General features: G+C 40.4%; 1 protein-coding gene across 1 annotated transcript; it reads left to right on the plus strand.

The window, feature by feature from the left end:
- Positions 1-26,938, plus strand: BMP3 (bone morphogenetic protein 3). The gene is made up of 3 exons (XM_041757666.1): positions 1-1,039; positions 16,899-17,809; positions 24,651-26,938. The coding sequence occupies exons 1-3, from the start codon at positions 715-717 to the stop codon at positions 24,840-24,842; spliced, it is 1,428 nt and encodes a 475-aa protein (XP_041613600.1). The 5' UTR covers positions 1-714; the 3' UTR covers positions 24,843-26,938.

Raw genomic sequence — 26,938 nt, forward strand, 5'->3', positions numbered from 1 at the left:
CCCCCTCCTCTCCCAGCCACCCCACCCCTACTTCCTCTTCTCTCTCTCCCCCTGCTGGTTCGCGGGCTACTTCCCCCTCCGCTCCTCTCCGGGCTCCAGCAGGGTCCAGGCTGCCTGCGAGGGCCAGGGCGAGCGAGCCTGGCCGCGGACTGCGCAGAGCGGCCGAGGAACGAGTGGTCTCTCTCTCTCTCTCTCTCTCCCTCCCTCTCTCTCTCTCTCTCTCTCTCTCACACACACACACACACACGCACACACACGCACACACACACACTCAAAACTCCTCGGACCTGCCGCCCCGCTGCTGCTCCAATCCCTGGAACAGGCAAGCGGCGAGCGCCCTCCGGGCCGCTGCGCGCACCCAGACCCCGGCGCTGCGCCCGACGCAGCTCGTGCCCTTCCCCAGCGGCCGGCGCCGGTCTCGGCCGGGTGTCCTGGGACATAACGAGGAGAAGGAGCACAGGATCAGACCCTGAAGACGCCCGGGCCGCACGCGCCTCCACTTAAGCTCTTCCTCGGCGCCCCAGTGAGGACGGCGCCCGCAGCGCCCTGGGCGGGTGAGGCCCGCGCGGCCGCCGGGAGGGGCCCACCTGCCGCCCTCCGCGTCCCGCCCCAGCTCGCCGCCGCGAATTTGAAATTCAGCCCCCGGCTGTGTCGCGGGCCCCTCGCGGCCTCGGAGCGCCTGTCCCCCAGCCCGCCTGGCGGGGAGCCCCGGCTATGGCTGGGGCGCGCGGGCTGCTCTGGCTGTGGCTGGGCTGCTTCTGCGGGAGCCTGGCGCGGGCGGAGGGGCCGCAGCCGAGTCTCCCGCGGCTCCGCGGCGCTGGGTCAGGAGACCGCACGGCAGGTGGTGGCTCGGGCCCGGTGCTGCGGCCGCTCGACAAGGTGTCGGAGCACATGCTGCGGCTCTACGACAGGTACAGCGGCGGCGGCGGGGCCGAGGCGGACCGCGCGCGGGGGCCCTCGGAGCGGGGCTCGCAGCCCGCGCGCCCCCAGCCCCTGCGCGAAGGCAACACGGTCCGCAGCTTCCGAGGCGGAGCGGCAGGTGAGTGCCGAGACGCCCCCTTGCCGCGCTCGCGCCGCAGGTGTCTCCGGGGCACCCCCTCCCCAGCTTCCCCGCCGCCCTCTGCTCCCGGACGCTACCTAGAGACGCCCGGTGCAGTTGCCCGCCGAGCCCCCTCGGTTCCGCCACACCCCGCTTCGCGCCAGCGAGTAATCCCAGTTTTAAAGCCCGAATTGAGAGGGGGATCTGGAGAGAAGTAAGGGGCCGAGCAACCGAGCGGGTCAGGTGAGGCTGCGGGAACTGCTTGCAAGGGGGGAGGGCTACCCCCTGCCGGCAGCGCCTTCCTGCCCTGGGCGTCTGGAGCACCCCCGGGGCACCTCGTGCCGAGGGCCCCTAAGCCAGCCAGCGGAAATTCCCTCGGACTGGGCTCTAGCCGTGTTTACCGAAAGGCAGATGTCATTTTATGCCAACTCCGAGGCACCAGGGAGGAAAGTCACGCTCGAACGAGGCGCCTTCCCCTCGCCTCCTAGACGGTGGCTTCTCCAGACCTCGCACCGCTCTTAGGCCGCGCGCTCCGCGGTACTGCAGCTGACGCTCTCTATTAGATAGTCAGTCGCCTGGTGGCAAACACACAAACTAAACCAGGTGGTCGGGTGTTTCCATTCCTTAAAACCCATCTGGACAAATAGAGGTTGTACCTATTCCAACCTGGGAGGGGTTGAGAGGTGGGGGTGTAAACACCTCTTGGAGTCTGCGGGTGGAAATCTGCTCATCCCATTTTTCAACACACAGATCCCTGCAGACTGAAAGCCCCGGCTTCACAAGGTTTCCCTGCCCCCTGTGGCGAGCGCAGAACTTAGGCTAACAGCCTGCCTCCCTTGTGCTAACAGCCTGAGGCAAAGTTTCCTGGACACTGACTCGGTTTATATGCTTTGAAGACGCATCAGGCTTTTTTGTTCACTACATTCATGATAAAGGGAAATGTAACTGCAAAGCCTATCTTCAGCGAACCGTTGAAAAATAGCCAAGAATCTTCAAGTAAGGAGGCCTTGACTCATGCTCTATCACTTCTGTCAGAATCACTAGAAAGAAATTTCCCAAAGCTTTGATACGTAGGACTCCTGGAAAAAAGGAAAACCAAAGCATCCATCAAGGAAAGCCCTAGGTTGACACTGTAAATACACTCTAGAGCTCCTAGGCATGATGACATTTACAATAAATGTGAGTTATGCTTTCTAATGCAGAAGTCTTTCACTAGAATCTGACCTGAATCAGATTTTACTTTGTCCTTAAAACCGTGAGTGTAATCTGTAAGGGGCTGCCCTCTGCTCTGGGTTATCCACAGTATGCCAGCCACTTGAGGAGGCCGTCCTGGCAGCTGACCACTCCAGTCAATGCCCTGTTTAGTTCAGTGCAACTCTGAGGGCAGGGCTCAATGAAGGAACAGTGTGGGAGCAGCAGGAATCGGGAAGAAGTTGGGTGGGCAAGGCAGGTGGCAGTAATGAAGGTCCCCAAGTCACTCTTAGCTTGATAGTCATTTTCTTCCTGGTGTTCTCTGGGAGTAGCTAAAGCACCCGAGAGATGAATAGCTTTTTTTGGTATCAACAAGTTTCATTTTTAGCATGAATCATAAGATTGGGAGGTGGAATGTGAGTTTGCTTCACTCACACCCAATTGCCTGGTTGTTTGTTTCTTTTAGGCTGAGTGAACCATGCATTGGAGATGGATAAGGATTTGCATAAGGCAGGCCCCATGTACGTTTGGGCTTCAGCTCATTCTGGGCATTATACTTTCTAGCATCCCTTACCAGTCTTACTGGTCTTACACCAGCAAATAATAAACTCTGATAGGGAGGCCAGAAGTTCCTTTGAAATGATGAATTGCAGTTTGAAGCATATATACAAGGCTGTGTGCCCTGATAAGAAAAGTAATCCCTTTAGCATCCTAGAGACCGTCTTAATGACTTATTCATCAAACGTAGACACTGGTTTTTGTGAAAGCTTAAGTGTCATGTTACTGCATCGACGGAGGCTCCTGGAGAGGTGGTTCATGTTGGACCTTTTCCAAGAGTGTTTAGTTACTAACACACTAAAAAGACCTTATTATAAGGCAGTTCTGGCTCTAAGAAGGCACGACTTCATGAAGGTGCTAAGGCTTTGTCTCGTGACATATGTTCCTATGTAAGTGAAAGATGCAGTCTGCTTTAATAAATCAGATATGTTTTCTGGTCCCTGGTGTTTAGGTTTCACAACATATAGGCTTCTCTGTAGCAGCGATGTTACAGATTTTAGTGGAGGGTCAGGTGGTGTGCTGTATATATGCAGTGGCTGCTGATCCCGCAGACTTTCCAAGTGCTTATTCAGGCTGAGTTATAGCCTTAGAGCACTATTTGCTCCTTGGAACATACCTGATTAAAATTATTTATTGTTCTAAATCTAGAATATCTTTGGTTGAAATTTAGCTGCTGTGGTATCCCTCTGATTACTTTCTACTTAAATCATTACTTGATGGTGGGTGGCATTCGTCCTAAATACACTCTCTGCTAACCCCTTTTTCTCCTCCCTCAATGCTATGCAGTCGGCGTGCCAAAACCGTAAGTTTGGAACGCTCGTGAGTCTTTTTGTGATGTGTAAAGGTTTACATAAAGATAGGTTTTATCTTTCCCTTTGTAAAAGGTAATTTACAAAACTATTGGTGACAGAGAAGTTTAGCTTTATAAAAATATACCATCTTTGAAGGAAGGCAAGAGGCATATGAAATCAGCTTTTATTTTGATCTCAGTTTAAGTTGTTCCTGGCTACTGTGTAATAAAAGAAGAGTATTTTACATGAGGTTTTCTCCTGGCTTGATCCTTTAAGATACATATTTTGTGTTCATTAGTTTCTCATCATTCCCATAGTCACTCTTATTTTTCTTACCCATAAATTTAACTTCTTTAGGAAAGTGATTAAAGCACACATGTTCTTACTAGGAAAGTATCATTATTTTAATTTATGACATATAACTACAAAAAGATTGTATTTCAGTGAATATTTGTCACCTTTAAAAAAAAAAATCACACAAACTTCATAGGTAAGACAAAACCGAGGTAATCGGGACCCAAAAGTGAATATCATCCTTCAATAAGAAAGGGAAGAGTCTTTCTCCTACCATGACCAAAACTCTTTAAAAATAAAGTATTTCCATTTGATGTGTTTCTGAAGTACAAGGCTAAATGATAAGGCTTTGGGAGAGATAAAGTTAAGGGCAGAATGAGCATTCTAATAGGATAGAATAAGCATTCCTGTGAAATACATGGGCCTGTGAGTGAACATCGTTTTTGATGGGTTTAATGGCAAGAAAATGTAATAACTTTATTAAAACATAGTTATCTTAAAATTTTTGGCACCTAGAAGCTAGGCTTGAAATTAAAGAGTACTCAGGTTATCTAATGTTTTCATTCAAAGGATGGTAGTACATCTAGAGAAGCAGAGCTGGATGTGCAACTGCTTTGAATTACACACTGCTTTGAATACATGATAGCTCCCAATGAAGTTTTTACTGTAATAGTCAAGAGAGATTTACAATCTCTGACATTTCAAAATCCATAATGCCAACCATGAATTCTTGATTATCCATACTAATGGAAAAGAGGAAGAGAATGAGTTACATGAAAAAATTATTTAAATCTAGCATTTTAGTATAGTTAGACACACTCAAAGAGACCAAGAGACCGCGAGGGTCAATGAAAAAAAAAAATCCCCTAAGTGGATAATTCACTCAGGAAATAGTTCTACATTAAAAAAAATATATATATATATATATAATTAAGAATATATCAAGAGGGTTACATACATTTTATCTAAGCAGTGGAAGTTTATAAGCATTTGACTGACCCAGTTTAGATATCTCTAAAAATTAAATAAGGACATGAATGTCTAATCTATTCTCAGCATTTTGGAATTATGCAAGTTTGTATTTAGAAGAGGCTTTAAGGAAAGCAAGTTCAACCCCCTTATAGGCAAGAAGAATTGGTTGTCATGATGTATTTACCAGACAATTTTTCAAACATACTCCACTCATCTCAAAACCTATTATTTCTAATAGTCTAGTTTAATTTTCTAGAAGGAAATTTTGTAAAAAGGGGTCTTTGGAAGATGTTAATAGGCATTACATAAAATTGGGTCTTGTGGTCAAATAGGTTTGGAAAAAAATATAATTTTTACTTGCTGTGGGAACTTTTGGGGCCATTAAATGCTAGTGAGTCCCCTTAAGAGTGGATCATTTACTCCCTGAGTGAGCATTTCACAGAATTGTGGTTCTAAGACATCTAGTTGGGGAACCACTGGTTAAGAGCCTTCTTAATTTCTCAGAAAAGGATGATATACAAAATTCAAGTAAATATCACAACCGAAAACTGTCTCATTTCTCATTTCCCGATTAGTACCTATCTCAGGATGTTTTTTTACACTGTTACTTTTTGGGCTCGGGTTCACTTGCCACTGTACCACCTTCCTGCTTTCATGTTTTAAACTTCTCTGGATGGAATTGTAGAGTCTCACTGTCGTTAAATTTCCATTTTGTCTGTTTCTGTATGAATTCTCTTTCTTTATTTTCTTCCAAAGGGTTAATATTCATTATTTCACAACTAGTGTTATGCTTTTAACAGAAAAGCTGCTTTATTTGTGGAAAAATTCACTGGAGACCATACACATCACTTTATGTTTCATCACCACTAATATCTTGATGAAAGACACATGCAAGACACCTATCAAATCCCTTATATAATCACCAATGTGTGTTGTATTTATTAGACATAACAAAAATCATGCCTATCAAAAAACAAAAAGCCTAGTGAAAATTATTGAGCAACTTTGCATATACTTTCTATTCACTGCTCAGAATTTTTTTTCAACAACATCAAGACTTTTCTCCCCAAATTTGGATGGTTTTCCCATTTATTCAATTTGTATATCCTAGTAATCAGTATCTTAATAACTTGATTTTGGTGGGAGTAGTGGAAATAAATTTGGCATCATCACAAATAGTCTCAGCTTGAACTTGCCTATGCCAGATTTCAATTCAGAGTGCACTGTTATGATTATGTTACGAACCCATGAACATAGAATTATGTAATGGAAACACTGACATAGTATTAATCAAGTGACACAAGTATACCAGGATAATATCTACTTTGGATAGTAAATGAAGACAATGTAACTGAAGAGCACTCATATATGGAATATATTTGGAAATGCGTAAAGTTGCTAGTCTATTCACATGCTAGTAGTGCTGTGTCCTACCATGTTGGTGGTACCTGAAGCAGTACTTTCGGTAACACACTTTTCAGGGAACTGGGTGATGGGCATGAGCAATGGGTGTTACACTATATGTTGGCAAATCGAACTGAAATAAGAACAAATGTAAAAAAAAAAAAAACCCATACTTTTCAGGGATGGTATGTTTAAAGCCATAGATGCCTCTATTTATTTAAAACACCTATGCATATAAATCATAGAGCCAATTGAGCATGGGGTGTTTACTGGCTCCTTCAATGATGGACCTACCTTTAAGACCATCATTTCTTGGTGACAGGACCACAGTAAATGCAGTGCCTAGATTTTATTTGGGCACACTATGAATAAACATTTTGGACAAATTTTGAACAAAAATTTTTGGACTACTGTGTTACCATCTTCAGCAAGGACTTCTTACTTTACTGATTGAATTCTATTAAATATTCCTTTTATAAAATAAATGCATCTAATAATTGTAGAAATACAAGATCTTTTGTCCAATCCTCCAATTTTACCATTAAAACAACTGAGACCCAGCATGATCTCATTTGCTTTTCTTTCAAAGAACATTTTAAAATTAAAATATTGCATGTTATTAAGCAAAAGACTATTTGAATTAAGTGTAACTGCTATACTTAGGCATGGGTTAAGGAAAATGGTTTTCAAGTAAAGAAGAGATTCCTGGTATTTTAATTTTTCTATTATCTGAGTCTGAGTTAAGAGATCTAGTGGGTAATCTTGGCTGAATTGCTAATTGATAAAGATATCTAATGTAGCTAGGCTCAGTTTCTTCATCTAACAAATGATTAAGTCATACTTACTGTGCCAGCCTCACAGAAAGATGGTAAAACTCAATTGAAAAAAAATGAATGTGAAAATTCATTAAAAGTTTAGAAGCTCTATATAAATGAAATATTCTTAAATCTTAAAAGGTTATCTCTCTCTAGCTTCTCACAAGCCTTATACATACCTAAACTGTTGCTCATGTGCAATTGTTTATAACACAAAGGATATAATTTCAGCAGCAATGTAAACATAGGGAGGTGGTAGTCCTCTTGTAATACAATCTGTGATATCCCAAATCCACATTCAAGAAGTCACTATTTCTTTCCTGGCCTTGGTGGCTGAATGGAGCAGAGTTGCACCTTTTTATAGTAATTTCTTGAAGTTAATTATTCTAAAATATGGTCTCTGGATAAGCAGTTTCAGCTCAACAGGGACCTCGTTGGGGATTTTCCAGCCCACCCAAGACCACCTGAATTAAACTCAGGAGATGGGACAGAGAAATCTCTATTTTAATAAGCCATCAAAGTGATTCTGACACATGTTTGAGACACACTCGTCCAAGCTCATGTCCCTAAAGTTTTGAGTACCTTATAACCAGCATCTGAAATCTTGGATTGATTAAAGTGTAAGTCCTGGTCTCATCTGACATTTTTAGTGGGTCTTTCTGTGGACAAATGGTTTATTAATTTATACAATGGCAAGCTTCTCTCACTTTGGAAGGTATATTCCTGTCTTTTTGGCAGTTTTTCCTCTGGAGTGGACTTCAAAAGAAGTTAATAAAGACTTTTTACCCTTCTTTCATAGCTGCAGAGAGTTTGGGGCCTAATAGATTTGCTAGAAAGAGGACATGGGACAGGGATCTGTAAAGCAAGTCTCTGAAGCACAAAGAGCATGTCTCATTTCATTCTTGTGTTCTGAGGACCTGGTATAGTTTGCCACATAACAGGCACTCAATAAATATTTCAGTTGAGCTAAATGAGATGTTCAGGGGACCAGATAAGAAGAGATAGTAGAAAAGCTATCAGCCAACCAAAGGAGCCTTTAAAAATAAACTTGCCATGAATGAAGATCCCATGAGGCATTTTACTGTGTATATGTCACATGGCAGTGCTGTTCTACTTTATATACAACTCTTCTAATAATGCCTCTTTTCTGATGAGCTGAAAGGAAACGCTATATGGTACTTCTATCCAAGAAGGGCTTCTGCTGACTTTGAAAAGTTGAAAAAACTTGGAAGTTTTTTTACTTTGGTGTTAAGTGGGAAACATTTTTGAATCTGGTAAGTTTACACAGTTGTTCATTCAACACATTTGACAAATATTTTTCAGGATATAAATACTCCAGACCATTCAAAGTACTAGGAGTTCAAAGATTTATTGGGACGTGGGTCTCCCCTCTGAGAGCTCACAGTCTAGGAATGCCCTCAGGTGGAGGCTAAGGGTAGATAAACTGATTAATGAACGTTTTGTTATTCTAGAAGAACGTAACATTATTATCATCCTTGGCCATGTTTTACTTTGGACATAGAGAATGGTTGTCTTGAAATTCCATAAAACTCAGTTGTTTGACTGGCACTCTGCAAGAAAAACAAAATTCTGTGACTTCGCGTTCTATTTAGAGTCTCCATCTCGCCTTGCCTGAGAGCTGAAGGTGGCAGAGAGAAGCTGCTATCTGGACTCGGTAATATGCAAGCATTCAGCCAGTGGTTGGGGGGTGGAGGTGGCTCTTTCCTAGGCACCCCTGGCATTTCTAGCAGCTGTACTTTGTTTGGAGAAAGAAGGAGGGGGGAAAAATTTGTCCTTAGTTACATATTTTTCTGTATGAGTAAAATGTTTTCCCTGCTTTCTGGGGATTTAACTAATCATCAAGATTTCATTTAGTCTATTTGTTTTAAAATCAGACTTTACATAGAAAGCTTTCCATTGTATGTCCTAATTCCCTTTGAAAACATTCTGTGTGGGCCAGCACGAAGGTGAACTTCCACTTACCACTCCCTGGGCACTGCCTCAATGACTCCATGACAGGAGCCGAACGGTCACGATGGCACGGCAGGTCCTAAGTTATAGTTTCCTCAACTGAGTCCTTGGTTTCATTAGGTTCAAGTGCTTTGTTTTCAGATGAAAACAGACATAAATCATCTGCCTTTATCTATTAATCAAACTCCTAAAAAAAAAAAAAAGTCTATATAGTTAATAGAAGAGCTGGGCTCCTCTTCAAAATCAATGTTAACTTGCTGGTTCTTCATTTTTGCATTTCTACAATGAATAGGTTGGATTCAGTCTGTTTATTCATGAAAGAAGCATTTACTGAGCACCGCTCTAAGTTAAGCCCTATGCTTGGGGCTGAAGAGTCTGATAAAGTTACTACGGGATCTTCCTTTAAGAAGTTTCTGGTTGTAGGAAGGAAAGGAACAATAATAAGATGAAAATCATATTAGAAGCAGAGCTCCAACCGAAGGAATGCATTGTCACGACAAGCGTACCTCAAGAGGTGGTGGCTTTCTTTTGCCTTAAAAAAAGCAAGTCTGGATTATCAAGAAGAATGGGGCGGGTGAAGGCATTCAATGGGGCGGGAGAAGCGGCAGCAGGTGCAAAATCCTGACAGGTGTGCAAAGAGGAGTCTAGCCCAAAACTCACCTGACTTCTGAAGCTTATTTAAATTCACAAATCTTTCGACTCTAGAAAATTCAAAATAAGAAGATAATGCCAATGGCAATCCTAACTAGACTGCAATTGATGTATTCCCAGCAAAAAAAAAATCCAAGTTTGTGCTAGTGCCAGCAAACAGTAAGAAAACAGCACCACCTATCGGTAGTTCTATTTCTATTTTGGCATCAAAACATTTCCTTGGGAAGAGCTGAAAATAAAGCCTGTTGCAGTTCCTTGCAAGGGATCTGAGAGGTTACCTAATGCATCTCTCATACCTCCACACCATAAAGACATCCTCCTGTAATGGTCTTGAATTAGGACTACCTTATGTTTGCCCACTCCCCTAGACGGGTCTCACCATCATACTAGACACATAGAAAGTCATTCCGTACACACACTGTTCTGGATTCTGTCTCCATTCAACTATCGCTTTTAGACTTCAGTCTCATCTCTGACCCTGGAAAGAAAAACCCTTTGATAGCTCTTCAGCCTCTCAAGTATTTATAATCAATTTTCATATCATCCTTTTTTTTTTCCCCTTCAAGCCATGTCTCAATTTATTCAATTCAAACTTGTAAGACATAGTTTCCAGACCCTTCGCTATCTTGGTTACTCTCTCCTGTATCAATGAACTGGTTAAAATGAGGGCACCCAGAATGAAGTATGCAACTAACTCTAGATGTAATTAGATCTATGTGGCAGTCAATGTCTCCTGGTACCCGAAGACTACAAACAGCCTGAAAATGCATAAGCTATTGCTTTTTTAACCTGATAAAACCCACCGTTGGTTTTTATATTATTATGATGTCAGTTTGTTCCTATTAATCAGAAGCTATGCCTCAGGTTTCTAGTTCAAAATAGGTATCAGAATCTTTCAGAAGAAAAGAAAAGGTGAGCACTACAGCATTTCTTGCACATTGATATTTGAACATACATAGCTGTGTCTGTAGAGAAAACTGTAGCACTCCCAGAGAAGATAGAGAAGCCTACCTCAAAACTCCTGTTATTACCTACATGAAGACTCTCACTTGAAAAGTTAAATTAATTTTAAAAATCTATTAAATAAAAAGCATGAGAGTAATTGAATAGATATTATCACTTCGCTCCACTTGCAGGGAGGTATTTATCTCCTTTTTTTTTTTTTCTCTATACTCATTCAATCATTGTAATGAAGTTATTTGTTGAGTCATTTGGAGGGCAAGAGCATTAACTTGCCCAGAAAATTAAATATTTGAAGGTGGAAGAAGGCAAAAATACAGGACGAGTTAGAGAAGCCAAGAAATGTTTTTTGTTTTGTTTTGTTTTTTTGTTTTTTTGTTTTTTTTTGCAAAATGGTTAAGACTTCTAGCTTATTGTTAAAACAAAGTGGGAGAGAAGGTCATCTAGAACACCAGGGATAATGCATCACCATCAACCCCCCACCTCACCCCAGAAATGGCAAAGACATCAAGTGCTGCGCTTGATACAGCACATAGAGTTAGGAGCTGAATGTAAATTGGCTACTCCTTTTCTGAATTTAAGTAGCTTAGATAGATGTCTGTTAGGATTTCAAAAAACTAGATTAATTTAGGACGTTTTAATATATTTCTGCTTAAAATATTGGACATATTACTATGCAAAAGCATCCAGATATGCAGCATTGCATGCTGCCAGAATGGGCTCCGTCTGGTTCCCCACCTCCAACATCCCTTCTTTTCCCTTCAATCTTAAAAGTCTGGTTCAAAGGTTAACTCTTCCCTGTGTATCCTTCCCCTTAGTCAGGGCGGAGTTAATTGCTCCCTTTGATGCTGCTCCAAGAGCGTGGTTAACACTTTTGACAGCAAGCAGCATCCAGCATTGTCATGGTGTAGGTAGGTGTCATGGTGTAGGTGCATGTTGCTACTTTAACACCCCACACACACACCCATCATTCTGCCACGGTGTGGACATTGGTGGGTGTTTGTGCAGCCCTGAGACCCAGGCCAGGGACCTAGTAGGCGTTCGACTCATATGTGTTTAAGTGAAACATTTGTTTTGCTTTGGTTCTGGTTCCTCGTTGGCTGTAGTGGATGTATCTGTGTACTACACAAATAACACAACTGAAGCTGTGTATAGAATCGATGTGCCATCAAGCACTCTTGCTAACCTGCCCATTTAACTCTTTTAACTCTATTGTAGAGCAATTTGCTAATTTTAGACTTCGGACTGCAGATTGAACCGATTAGCCACAGCTGGAGGGAAGATTAAAAAGTAATCACCAGGGATCCCTGGGTGGCGCAGCGGTTTGGCGCCTGCCTTTGGCCCAGGGCGCGATCCTGGAGACGCGGGATCGAGTCCCACGTCGGGCTCCCGGTGCATGGAGCCTGCTTCTTCCTCTGCCTGTGTCTCTGCCTCTCTCTCTCTCTGTGACTATCATAAATAAATAATTAAAAAAAAAAAAAAGTAATCACCAAGGGCATCCCGGGTGGCTTAGCGGTTTAGCGCCACCTTCAGCCCAGGGCCTGATCCTGGAGACCTGGGATCCAGTCCCACGTTGGGCTCCCTGAATGGAGCCTGTTTCTCCCTCTGCCTCTCTCTCTCACCAATAAATAAAATCTTTAAAAAGAAAAAAGTCATCACCAAAATTATCTAATGTTCTTGGTAAAGGAAAGTCTGTTGCATTCCAAAAAGGGAACCTTTTGCCTAACTTACTTTTTGGTTTGAGTATTCATGTTTAGCAAAAATCCTAATTTTTCTGTGCACTTTGAAAAAAGAATAGATGCCTTTTTTCTTTCCTTTTGGACAATATGACTATAAAAGTGTGGTTATCCTGGACTACCAGTGTCCAGTAGAAATTTAATTTGAGCCACAAATGTGAGCCACATAGGTAATTTAAGATTTTTAGTGGCCACACTTAAAAATATGAAAAGCAACAAGTGAAATTAATTTTAATCTTATATTATTATACTGAAAATGTTCTGTACCCAAATCTCATGTGGGTGAAGTGGGTCAGAAGTTCCCCACACCAACAAGCAATTCTCAGACACCAGCAGAGTATCTGAGAATTCAAGTTAATCTCCCTGGAGATAGTATAAGATCCCACAGGCAGAGGGCAGCCCCACAAGACCACCCCTCCACTTCAGATGCCAGTCACCAGCCCTGCAGGTAGCTACAGATTGGAAGTTCCAATGAACACCTCCTTGGGTTTCCATTAATTTGCTAGAACAGGGATCCCTGCGTGGCTCAGCGGTTTAGCGCCTGCATTGGTCCAGGGCGTGATCCTGGAGTCTCGGGATCAAGTCCCATGTCAGGCTCCCGGCATGGAGCCTGCTTCTCCCTCCTCCTGTGTCTCTGCCTCTCTCTCTCTCTATGTCTATCATAAATAAATAAATAAATAAATAAATAAATAAATAAATAATAAATCTTTAAAAAAATTTAAAAAAATAATTTGCTAGAACAGCTCACAGAAGTCAAGAAATCCATTTGCTTACTAGATGATCAGTTTATTATAGAAGAATATAACTCAGGAACTGCCAAATGGAAGAGATGCATAAGGCAAATTATGGGGCAAGGGTATGGAGATTCCATGCCCTTCCCAGGCATGTTGTTTTCCCCAAATCTCCATGTATTCACCAGCCTGGAAGCACTCTGAACACCAATTCTTTTGGGTTTTTATAAGGCTTCATAATACAGGCATGATTGATTAAATCATTGGCCATTAGTGATGGCTTCAATCTCCAGGTCCTCTTTCCTCCCTGATCAGGGATGAGACCAAAAATTCCAACCAATCAGTGGGTTGGTTCCCCTGTCAACCAACCCCTTTTCCTACCAGTCCTCTAAATTCACCGCATTAACATAACAAAAAGCACCTGTACAGATCTCTTAGGCAATACCAAGTGTTTTTGGGGCTCTGTGCCAAATATGGGACAAAGATCAAATATATATATACTTATTATAAATCACAATATCATAATATTTAATTCAAGATATCCAAATGTTTTCATTTTAGCATACAATCGATTATAGACTTCTATTCATGTGATATTTTACATTCATTTTTGTGTTAAGTATTTGAAATCCAACGTGTATTTTACGCTTAACAGTATATTTCAGTTTAACCTTAAATGGCTCATCATTCTGTACAGCACGATGCTAGTTAGCTAACATTCCCTGAGTTTTTTCTATGTGTTACGTGCTTTACCTGCATTCTGTCAATTAATTCTCACAACTCTGCAGTTGATACTGTTGGGCTATTTTTACAAATGAGCAGATTTAAGGAACTTAGGTTATTTGCCCAAGGACAGCTAGTGGGTGTGGTGGAGCTGGGCCTGGGCCATAAGGCTTGGACTTCAAAATAGTGTACTGAGCTAAAATGAAAGCCATCACAAGAGGCGGTATGGAAGATTCTAAAGCATTTACGAGAGGATATTGAAGATTAGACACGGGTGGAGGCTGCTTAACAGCAGGTCACAAGGTGTCTGGAAACATGTTTGAAAGAAGGAAACTTTTTTTTTTTTTTTTTTTTGAGGAGGAGGAGGAGGAGGAGGAGGAGGAGGAGGGGAGGAGGAGGAGGAAACATTTTGAAACAAAATGTTGGGGGAAGGAGTACTATTACTTTACCCATTAAGATGCTACCATCCAGACCCCTTGCAGTTCATTTTTCCCTTGCCAGAATGTTTGGCAACCATTCCATTGCCACATACTTAGAACAGAGACTTCTCTTCCTTCCATTTTAAACTTCCATCTGCTACAAGAAGTTTGGGTAAAAGTATACGCTATGGTGACTGGTATGAATTAAGGCTAGAGTCTCTGAACAACCCTGATGCCATGGCTTTGTTATAAAGGTCTGTAAAATATTATCCTGGTGTCATGGATTATACAAATGTGCACAAATGGCAGTTTCCTCCTTTTCTTTCACAGTGTTAAAAATGAGTAAAATATGTTTCCCATTGCACTTCCCTTGTGCTTGGGGACTCAATGAACTCATTTTAAGTTCCCACATCTTTATAAAAATGTTTTGTTTTACTGAAATATGTTTTTGATCAAGAACATAATTTCACGATTGCGTGTATGTTTCTAAAACCAATATATATATGGAACAAGTGCATGGAGGAGGGCTCCAGCTCTGGTGACTGATCCGAGGACTGGGCATTCTTGGGTTTAGCCTTACCACCAACTTGGTAGATGATCCTAAGAGAAGGAACCAACCCCTGCCCTTACTAATCAATCTCTTGTTGTGTTTGTTCTGTTGCTTTCTCTCATTTTTGAAGAGTTAAAACACAATTGACCTATTTCAATACTTTCATCAAACCACAAAGAAAATTCAACTCTTAAGTTGTTGGGAGGTCATAAACTCCAGGCAAGCTCTACAACAGCATTACTTCTGTGTGATAATTTCAATGTGTGGCTCATCATTTCACATAAATTACCTGAATATTAAAATGTATGGTTTTGCTTACCTACCTTCATCCTACACTGTAAACTTTGTGAGGCAAGTAGAAGATATAATCCCCATAATACGGTCAATGCTAGCACTAATAACAACCATAATTTATATTTAAGAAACTCTTACTGGGTGCCTTATGAACTGCTTTACACACATCTAATTTAATTCTGATGGCAGGAGAGGTAGGTATTGCCTTCACGTAATGAATGAGAACACTAGCATAACCAAAGCGGCTGAGCCAGGGCTTGAACCAAGGTGAGTCTATTCCCACCAGTGCTCGGAGCCAATAGGCTATACACGACCATAGATAAGAAGCTATTGCAATCCTGTGCCAAATTTATAGGACTAGTTCTTGGTAGTCTTATAATGAAAAGACAGAGCTTTCAGCTCTCACACCAGTAAGTTTACTGCTGTGTTATAACTTTTACACATCTGTACTGCTTCAGCAAATTAGTAAACATGACTGATCTTGCTTTAATCTTTCTCTAGCTTCTAAAATTATCCCTGTCATCTTTTTTGTTTGTTTAATGTTTGCTGAATTATGAAATTCACATAACATAAAATTAACTATTTTTTAAGTGAACAATTCAGCATTTGATACCTTTGCGATGTTGTACAACCATCAAATCTACCTATTTCCAAAATATTTCTGTAATTCCAGAATAAGGCCTCCTACCCAATAAGAGATTTTTTTTTCCCCATTCTGCATGCCTCCAGCCCCTGGAAAAACATCAGTCTGCATCCTGTCTCCATGGATTTACCTGCTCTGAATATTTTGCATAAATGGAATCATACACTACGTGACCTCTTGTATCTTCTTTCATTTAACATAATGTTTTCAAGATTCCTTCACATTGTAGCATGTATCAACTCTTCATTACTTTTAATGGCTAAATAATATTCTACTGCATGGATATAGCACTATTTGTTTAGCCATTCACGCGTTGATGGACTTTTATGCTGTCTCCACCTTTGGATATTGTGAATAGTGGAATTATGCATATATATGTACTTGTCTGAGGATCTGTTTTCCATTTTTTTGGCTACAGAGGAATAGAATTGTGCAGTCATGTAATACTTCTGTGTTTAACTTTTGGAGGACCTGCCAAACGTTTCCATGTCAACTGAAGCATTTTATGTTCCAACCAGCAATGTAAAAGTGTTCCTGTTTCTTCACATCCTTGCTAACACTTATTTCGTTTTTTATTACTATAACCAGGCTAGTGTATGTCAAATGGTACCACAGTGTGGTTTTTATTTATATCTCCCTAATGATTACTAATGTTGAGCATTTTTCCATGTGCATTTTTGGCCCTTTACATATCATCTTCAGAGAAGTGTCTTCTTGATTCTTTTGCCCAGTTTTATTGATCTCTTTGACCTTCTGATGTTGAGTTGTAAGGTTTATTTATATGTTCCGGATACTGCATTTTGTCAGGTATATGATTTGAAAATATTTTCTTCATCCTGTAGGTTGTACAGACTTTCTTGATGATGTCTTTTGATGCTCAAAAAATTTTAATTGTGATGAAGTCTAGTTTATCTATCTTCTCAATTTATTTATGTTTTTCTTCTGCTGCTCATATTTTGGGTGTCATTATCTAAGAATCTTTCACCAGATTTAAGGCCATGAAGATTTTACCTATATGTTTTCTTCTAAGAATTTAATGGCTCTAGCTCTTATATTTACATCATTAATTCATTGTGAGCTACTTTTTGTGTGTGGTGTCAGGTAGGAGTCCTGTTTACTACTGTTTATTATTTTTCTTTTTTTTTTTTCTTCCTAGGAACCCTTGGAAGCAAGGGACTGCACATTTTTAACCTGACTTCTCTAACCAAGTCTGAAAACATTTTATCTGCCACACTGTATTTCTATGTTGGGGAGCTAATAAACATCAGCCTGAGTTGTCCAGAGTCCCGAGGATGCTCACATCATGCTCAGAGGAAACACATGCAGATTGATCTCTCTGTGTCTATCCTTAAATCTGACAGAAACCAAAGTCAACTCTTCGGTCATCTTTCAGTAGATGTAGCCAAATCTCATCGAGACTTTGGATCCTGGCTGTCTAAAGACATCACTCAACTCCTGAGGAAGGCCAAGGAAAATGAGGAGTTCCTCATAGGATTTAATATTACCTCCAAAGGGCACCAGCTGCCAAAGAAGAGGTTACCCTTCCCCGAGCCTTATATCTTAGTGTATGCCAATGATGCTGCCATTTCTGAGCCAGAGAGCGTGGTGTCAAGCCTACAAGGGCACCGGAATTTCGCCGCTGGAACTATGCCTAAACTGGCTAGCCATATCAGGGCTGCCCTTTCTATTGAACGCAGGAAGAAGCGCTCTGCTGGGGTCCTGCTACCTTTGCAGAACAATGAGCTTCCTGGGGCAGAGTATCAGTACAGGGAGGATGGGGTATGGGAGGAGAGAAAGCCTTATAAGACCCTTCAGACTCAGGCCCCTGAGAAGACTAAAAACAAAAAGAAACAGAGAAAGGGACTTCACCAAAAGAGCCAGACGCTCCAGTTTGATGAACAGACCCTAAAAAAGGCCAGAAGAAAGCAATGGATTGAGCCTCGGAATTGTGCCAGGCGGTATCTTAAAGTGGACTTCGCAGATATTGGCTGGAGTGAATGGATTATCTCCCCCAAGTCCTTTGATGCCTATTATTGCTCTGGAGCATGCCAGTTCCCCATGCCAAAGGTAGCCATTGTTCTCTGTCCTATACTTCCTACTTGCATAGAGTAGAAATACACACTGACTGTGTATTTTCATTTACAAAATCCATCTGGACACTTATTTATTGCCTTCTAATGTGCACTAGGCAATAATTGTTACACTTGGTTTTTCTTTAATGGTTGTTAACATAATACGAAGTCAGTATTGATATGAAGAAGGATATGAGAAAAAATGTATGTGTGAAATACGTTTTTTGTGTTGCTTCCAAACACAGTGCATATTCAGCGATGTGGTCTGTTCAGCTATGTGTGAATCTATGCCTGCCTACCTTAAGCAGGCCCCAAAGGACAGAAGGCTGATTTTGGAGGGAACAGTCAGAAAATGACTAGATGTCATGGGAAAAGGGAAGGGGAAGGCTTAATTGGATTGATGCCCGTGCAGAATATATTTTGATGAATAGTCTCTCATGAGATGGCCCTGGACCCAGCAGGATCAGGATCAGGGCTGGGCCAGGTAAACTTGCTCATGAAATCCACCAGTTGCTTATTTCATTTGCTTCCCTAATAAACATCAAAAAGGAAGGTAAAATAGGATATGCTGACTCTATAAGTTTCTTCAAAAACTTACTAGTTTTTGAACTAGTCAGAGCTTACCTGTGTCTCTTCCAAAATCAACAGAAACTGTACTTTATTATATCAGTACTCAGTATCCTGAGGAATATACTCTCAGAAGCTTCCCCCATCCCACCTCTGCCTTGCACGGCAAATCCAAGTGACTCTATTCTCTTTCAATTCAAAGTTAGTAAAATACAGTGATATCCCCTGACCTTCAGTTAAGCTTATTTCCGAAATACTATTCTTAGCTTACAACAGTGTGCATCTCTGCCATACAATAAAATGGGCTGTAGGAATAGAATTGGGAGAAAGAATAGAGTTCGGTACTTTTTGTTCTTTTTCTCAAAACTTGAAATGAATCAACTTTTGCTGCTCTAGAATAATGAAGAAAAAAATCTTTGCCTCAAAGACTGAGCAACTTCTGCTTATAACTCTTTACAGTTTCGTGTTCATGTCCTAGTCCAATGATCTTTGGATGTTAAATAGAACACGTGCACAAAAGTCAGACTGAACAAGGCCAGGTCAGCCTCAGCACAAGGGACTTAACTGAAATCCCCATTATCTTATCAGAATGTCTCAGAAGGACAAGATTTCTATTGCGTCGAAGACTTGTCTTTCCCAAGAATTGTTGTCCATTCCATGTTATGTAAATCTAAACACTAAGTACATTTACTGTGATATAAACAGCCTTATCTTGTCTAAATATTCATAAAGGGTCCATCACAGATCAAACAAAACTTGTCCCAACTAGGATAGCATTTAAACACACACCACAAAGATGCAGATTGTAACAGCGATGGGTTTCATTGCGTGGGTTGCTTTGTGGCCTTGAGAGGCAAAATGAATTCAAAATCTTCCTCTAAACTCAGGATGACTGATTTTAAGTGGGGCTGTGAGTTTTCCAAATGATCTCTCATGCTCATAAACTGTAACTTCTTCTGTGTAGCTTGGGGAAGGTGTTTTCCTTCCCAACTCCAGGCGTTAGGACCTAGGGAGCCATGGCAATGAGGAGCTGCTGAGTGAGCTTTCAACTTCTCCACCTGGAGACCTGGTCTGGTCTCCACTCCACTCCAATTACCCCACCTTGACCCTCCCATCTCCTGTTGGTTACACTTGCCTTGACTGTTCAGAATCCTGCAGTTCTTCAGTAGATCCTCATGATGGTTCTCCATGATCCAAAGAATAATTATTTAAAACCTTATGAGGGATAAGTTAAAAATAACAGAGATATGTTCAGGGAGAGAAGTGTGTTAGTGCAACAGAATGATGAAATGTATGTGCTCATGGCCGGGCTTCTTAACTTTCATGTGGCTACGGATTATCTGGGGCTATGGAGGTTCTGATCCAGTGGCTCTGGGCATAGAGCCTAAGATTCTATGTATCTAGTATAGCTCCTAGGTGTTGCTGATGCCACCAGTCCACAAAGCCCATTTTGAGTAGCACCATTGAGAGTTAAATCCTTTTGGCTCAAATCTTGGTTCTACTCTTACCAGCTATGGCTTTTGGGAGAAGTGACTCATACTGTATACAGTTGACCCTTGAATAATGTGGGGGTTGGGTCACTGATGCCCTGCACTGTCAGAAATCCATAGAGAAGTTTTGATTCAAAACTTAACCAATAGCCTACTGTTGATTGGAAATCCCACTGATGACATAAATAGTAGATTAAACATGTGTTTTCTATGTTGTGTGTACTCTATACTATATTCCTAACAATAAAGTAAGCTAGAAAAAAATGTCTAGAAATTCATAAGGGAGAGAAAATAAATTTACAGTAGTGTATTTATATAAAAAAAAAAATCACATTAGTGGACCCATGCAGTTCAAACACATGTTGGGTAAAGAGCAACTGTATGTTAGTTTTCTCATCTTTGAGTTGGGCACAATAGTACCTTAAAAAAACCCAACAGTATCTATATGAGAACAACAGTGGGGAAATAAAACGGTAGGATTCCTTGCACATAGCAGGTGCTCAATAAATACTACTAATAGTATTTTATATTGCTACTGATATTATTATTAACGGTCATTGCTGAAACTGACAAGAACAGAAAATTAAATATAGGGGCCTGAAGAAAGATCAAATAGGGGAAGGGATCAAGAGAATAAAAGATGTAAGACAAGAAAAAGTTTTTTAAAACTTTTCTAGCCCCTTTTCAAACATCACAAAGCCTAAAATAGGATTCTCCCTGCAGGTTCAATAGCCTGTAAGCTCTTCCAGTAATGGTTTTTGGAGAGTAATAGAATCAGGACAGCATTGGTTGCAACAACTGAACTCATCATAATATTTGTCCAAACTTGGAATGGCATCAGAACTCCAGGGAGACATAACAGGGATAAGTGTGGAGTTTCCTCTCTAAGCTTGAGATTTCCCTTTGCCAAGTTGAGAGTGGAAGTTTGGCCGTTACATGGAGTTCTCGGTCTCTCATCACCTTATGTGGATCTGCTTAACTTTTAAGGCTTTCTTGTGGTTCCCTTTGGCTTTCCAGGCCTTGTGGCTTTCAGGTGGTACAATAACCAAAAGGATGGGAGGCATGCAGCAATATGAAGCTGCTACATTCGGGGTAATCAATGAGCGTCGCTGTTATCAGCACAGCTTCCAACATGGTAGCCAGACTGAACTATTTAAACAAAAATAGAGCCCAGGCAGCAGAGGATGACAAGGTTTCCGACCAGGTCAGTACAAACACATGTGAAATGACTGGGGTGCCAAAGAACTTTTAGACTTTAGATATATTTACATTTTGCCCCAGAGGAAAGTTCTCCCAGGCCAGACTCCTCTGCTGGCCCTCCTTCCTTTTGGCCTCCTGAGCAAAAGCCTGCTCTACATGGCGGGGCTCTCCATCTGCAAAAGTTGACAACCTGTTCTGTAATTCAGAACAGCTGTGTCCTGCCTTTCCCAAATTCCAGGCTTTGCCCTTTCACTGATTCCAATTAGATAGTTTCTGGACTATCACACCCATGTGGGCTGGACTGGAAGAGTGCGGAGCAAAACCCCATGGCCCAGGTCAGGAATGAAGGCTCCTAGCTGATGACACAGCCTTCCTTACTAATGCGCTCGACTCGAGGACATCATGTGCAGCTTGGCAGGTGCGGGCCGGACCACTGCAGATTTCATTCACAGACACGGCCGCGTGGATGTTTCTGATTTCTAGCCCCTGCAGCCAAACTGTTCTCCCAGGGAGAGACCCCTGGACTTCTGCCACGAGATGAAAAATACCCATAGAGCTAAAGCCAAGTCCTATGCCTCTGCTTCCCCCTCACCACATTAGCAAAGATGGAAAACAGAGATTGCAAATGAAATGAAAATGATTGAGCTGTTGTTGCTGACCGAGATACAAGAGAACCAACAAGGATTAGAGGAATGGAGTTAATTTTGCATGGAATGGTGTTATTTTCACGTGGAATGGCGTGAATGCTAACAATAGCAGGGACACAGAACCAGGCAGCAAAGGATCTAAACCCTTGGAACCAAATATCCTATACAAAGAAGAAATTCACATTTAATGAGTTCAAAATAATACACCCTCAGTTAATTTCCCGAGTTTCCAATTCCAACCTTTGATCATGAAAAAATGACCTAAAAATCTTAAATCTTGATGTACTGAGTTACCCACACAGAAACTCCCTAGACTCACATTCAAGTCAGGTTTTACACTCATTAAAGAGAGAGACTAGGGAGGGAAATAACACAGATTTCTCTTGTGATTGACAAATTTCTCAAGCTACATAAAGAGAGTCTGAAAAGTATGATCTGAACTCAAAAACAAACAAATTATAGATTGGCAACATGCTTCAAACGAGCAATTACTGCATGGATCTTTTGTGCATGACATAATCATTCCTGGTAATGGCAGCTTGATCAGAGGATTCCATAGTGAGAAAAAAAAAATGAGGGCAACTCCCTAGCAAATTGAAAGCTCCTGATAAGACACACCAACCCAGAGCTAAGGGCCCATGCCTGAATTCCAGCGAGCCCACCGAGACTGTTCATAGTTTCTGAGTCTATCATCTGTGAGTTAGAGCTTAAAAAAAAGGACAGGAATTTTCCTAGGAAACACCCAAGAATATTTTCCATATCTACTCTGGGTCATTTGCACAGAAACTTTTATTTTTGTTGATGGTTATTATTTCCACAGAAATAGGTAAAGTGGAGGGTATGCTATTTCTTATGAGTATTTCGTCTATTTTGCAAGTATTTATTCAGTGCCCAGAGCATGCCCCGTTCCAGGCACTGGAGAATAGCAATACACAGCAGTATTGGTCAACTGAGACCTCATCTACTTAAATAGATCCACTTCATATGAAATTTCAATATTATAGGGGTCATTAAAACATTAAAAATTACAGAATAATGTCAGAAAATCTATGGCTTAAAAATATCCTTTGGTGCCATTAGTATAAATTATTTGGATCACCGAGTCTTAAGAATAAATCAACAGAGAAAAGTGGATGGCTGCGAAAATTTTCGTTGGAAATTACCAATACTGATGAAATAATAGACAATGGCTATTGATCTCTATTGTACAATAACAATTAAAGTTTGGCTCAGTTACACAGGTTTTATTGATGTTGTAAGGCACACGATATGCAAAACAGAACATAGACTTCCTTTCCTTAAAGGGAGAATACTGGCTTTGCAAAGCTAATTGATTGAACATGAAAAATCCTTTCCAACACATACTGAAACTTTCCAGGAAGAAAGAGGAAAAAACCAGTTGCCCCTCATTAAGACCATATTTTAAATAATTTGTGCCTATTCACAATAAAGTTAAAGTCTAATATGGATAATGTCTTTCATTAACGTTGAAAGATGGGATGAGACAATTTGGATTTGCCCTTTCTCTGACAAAAATAATCCTTTTCCTTTTTTTAAAATAGAATGCCAGCTTTTCTATAGTATTTGCTTCTCCCTTGGTCTGTATTTACCTTAACCTTTAAACTTGTTCCAGTTTCCCATACTGGGAGTTTTAGGAGTATGAAATTAAAATACCAACTGCCTCTGAGCCATGAGAAAGAAACATGGCTTGAAGTCTTGAAATTAAAAACCCAGAGTTTTGGCCTAAATCCCACTTCTGAATCAACATGTGATCTCTGGCAAGTTACCAGATTTCTGTTTTTAGATCTATTTAAAACACAACTGGTTTCACCTGTCTAAAAGAGACATTGGGGAAAACGAATGCTGAAAAGCGCAGCATCTCTCCCGAAGCAGGTCATACCATTCTGGCAATACCTGAACATTCTGGGCATGAAAAGCGACTGTCCTTCAATGCTGAGCAGAGAGCTGCATGGCACTCTAAATAAAATCATATGTGTCACGTGGATTTCAATGGTTCCATTTGGCATTTTCTCAGGAATGGATTTTATCCAGGCTTCTTTGGTCAAACTCTGATACCCATGGAATAAACTTAGGTTCCCTCTATTCCCAGAGGATAGATAGGGCCCACTCCTAGAACACTTTTAACTCAACCACCTTGAAGGCTGAACCTGTGGAGCAACAGTGACCCCCAGTGGCCAATGGGGTGGTCTTCTTAATGTCAGGTTGTGCTCCCTTGTGAATGAATTACACAGTGGAGTAATTACCATCCAATCCATCCCGGTGCCAACTAGTAAATAAATCAATGTTCCTTGATGTGCTTGGTTTTATTTTTTTTTTGAAGCTTGGTTTTATTTTAACAGCAAAGTATAAATATCAGTATATCAGTGGCAATAACATATCTATGTTAAATATGTTGTTTGTCAGGGTTCATTATGATTAGCATAGATTCGAGAACAAATCGTTTTTGTGGCAATCCTGTTATTGAAGATGTCCTAGGATGTATTAATCCACTATTTGGAGACTAAGTTGTTTTTAAGTAAATGATTATGGTTTAGATAACTGGATTCAAATCCTCACTCTATCACTTACTGGTTATTTGACTTTAGACATGTCATCTGAGTTTTTGAGCCTGTTTCTGTCCTTGTAAAATATATTTTAAAAAATGTTAGTTTTGTTATAAGGATTAGAGATACTATGTATAACACACTTGGCACATAACAGGTACTCAATAAATGATAACCATTATGATGGTGGTGATACAGGAGATTGTGCCAAATAGTGATACAGGAGATTGTGCCAAATGGGTAATGATGTCAGAGCATTATTAAGTTGCTGAAACGAATTCATTTTCTATGTATTTTTGTGATGAATGGTGAAGAGTGGAAAAGCAGTTCCACCTAACTTACATGTTCTTTTCTCATTTCTTTTCTAGTCTTTGAAGCCATCAAATCATGCCACCATCCAGAGTATAGTGCGAGCTGTGGGGGTTGTGCCCGGAATTCCTGAGCCTTGCTGCGTGCCAGAAAAGATGTCTTCACTCAGTATCTTATTCTTTGATGAAAATAAGAATGTGGTACTTAAAGTGTATCCTAACATGACAGTAGAGTCTTGTGCTTGCAGATAACCTGGCAGAGAACTCATACGAATGCTTAATTCAATCATTTGTTTATTTAATGGACTTTACCCCTCCTCTTTTTTTTTTTTTTTTGCACTGCCAATGCATTTCATCCCAAAAGATTTTTTCATAGTCAAAGAGAAAGAGCAGATAGACTGATGATTTCCACCAGGAGAACTGGACTGCGTTTGTTTTTGAATGTAACTCATTGTGGGATTTTAGTAAATATGGACATTTGTTTCTTGTTTTAAAAAAAATCATGAAAGAAAAATGATCAAACTGTTTTTAGAGCTATTAGAGGACACACTGATTTATTTTTGTAATGGGCTTTGATAATATGTTGTGATAACACCAATAGCTAATCATTAGCTATACTCATTGAGATTAGAAACATTTCATATTTTGAAGTAAGCTTATTGCCATAGATTCCTAAGCAACTCAGCAAGTGCTAAATAATCCAATCAATGTTTGTTTATCTTAGAAACATTTAAGACTCTTGTTTACCTGTGTCTTTCCTCCATGTGTAATTGCGTGAATCAATGAGTGGAGAGTGTATGCGTATGTATGTGTGTACATTGCTAGGTGCCTGTGTCCTCTGTAGGAAGGTTTGCTTAACCTGGTTTTATAATTCAGTCTACACAGGATTCTTTGATTTCTTCATTTCATGTTCTGGCAAGCACCATTCAATTATGAGAACTTCACCAAAAAGGGTAGAGTGATCCAAGAGCATATGCAGAGAGTTACCACTTGGCCTAGCCTTGCAATTTGAAATACAGTTGTTTTCATTTCATTGCCTCCTAGAAAAAGGAACTAGCAACCCAATTTTCAAAAACCCAGATGTAATTCCCCTTCTGTATTTCTTTGTCATAAGTACCTGCGTTTGCTCTTTTAAACTGAATTCAAAACTTCAACTAAATTTTTTAAATTAAATTAAAATTACAGTTTTCTTGATATGTCTTTACTCGATGTGAAGTAATCCATAGATACAGAGGCTCAAAAACTAATAGAATATTGGAGATTTCTTAAAATGACCAAATTAATCACAGTCACATGTCAAATATCATTCTCCGGTGACATTCAGGGCCAGACACCTTGTCATATGGACCAAGGTTCAACCATAAATCTACATTTTAGCAAATTATTCACCCAAAAAAGGAAGTCAACTATAGACAGTTTTTTTTGCCTACTTCTATGTGTCATAAATATCCTTATACTTTGCCTTTGAAAACTTGTTTCAAAAATCTCTCTCTCACTAAATTCACATGTGTGACAAAAATGTTAACAGACCATGGGTTGTTGTTGATGTCATATCTGTGGTTAATAGTCCTTTTAGTTGAGTCTTACCTGAGCAGAGACAACTAAGCCATTTCAGAGGCTGTGAAGTATCAGAAGACATAGGGTTTTGTTCTCTCTCTTCCAGTAGCTACCTATCTTGGTTCATCATTTAATAAATATTTATTGAGCATTTATTCTGTAAAAGGCATTGTTTTAACTCTGTGTCCTTAGCATTCTCACTGGTAAAATGAAGAGTTTGACTAGTTGAGCTAGAAGGCCTTTCTGACGCAGAAAGTTTGGGCTTTTACTACTAGATTTCATACACATCTTCCTTGAATGGATGGTACTGATAGATCTAAAAACACTGCAAGTATCTCTGTTCATAGACCAAAGGCAAGAACATTCAGTCTTCAGCATTTGGGAGTGAGTATGAAATTCTCTGTGGTTTAAGTCATATTTCTAACGTTGCAACTTAATAGAAATCCATTAAAGAAGATTACTATGAACAGAAGCTCTTTGACACTTTTGGAGTACACAGAGGTTGTATGAGTGTGTATTAACTCCATGAATGAGACACAGTAGTTCTGAATAATAAATTAAGCTCTGATGCCTGAGTTACTGTGGTTTCTTATAGTTCACTTTTTATTCTGGTAGCACTATCTTAAATATTTGAAATGAGATAGGCGATGGAATTACTTTTAATAAACTTTATCAACAATTTGAAAGTAAAATTATATAATAGAAGTGAGCCAGTGTATGCCAATCGTATCTTGGTCATACCATCTTTCAATAAAGAAAACTTCTTTTAAAAAAAAAAAAAAAAAAGAAAA

The sequence above is a fragment of the Vulpes lagopus genome, chromosome 6, assembly GCF_018345385.1.
Source record: "Vulpes lagopus strain Blue_001 chromosome 6, ASM1834538v1, whole genome shotgun sequence".
Lineage (NCBI taxonomy): Eukaryota > Metazoa > Chordata > Mammalia > Carnivora > Canidae > Vulpes > Vulpes lagopus.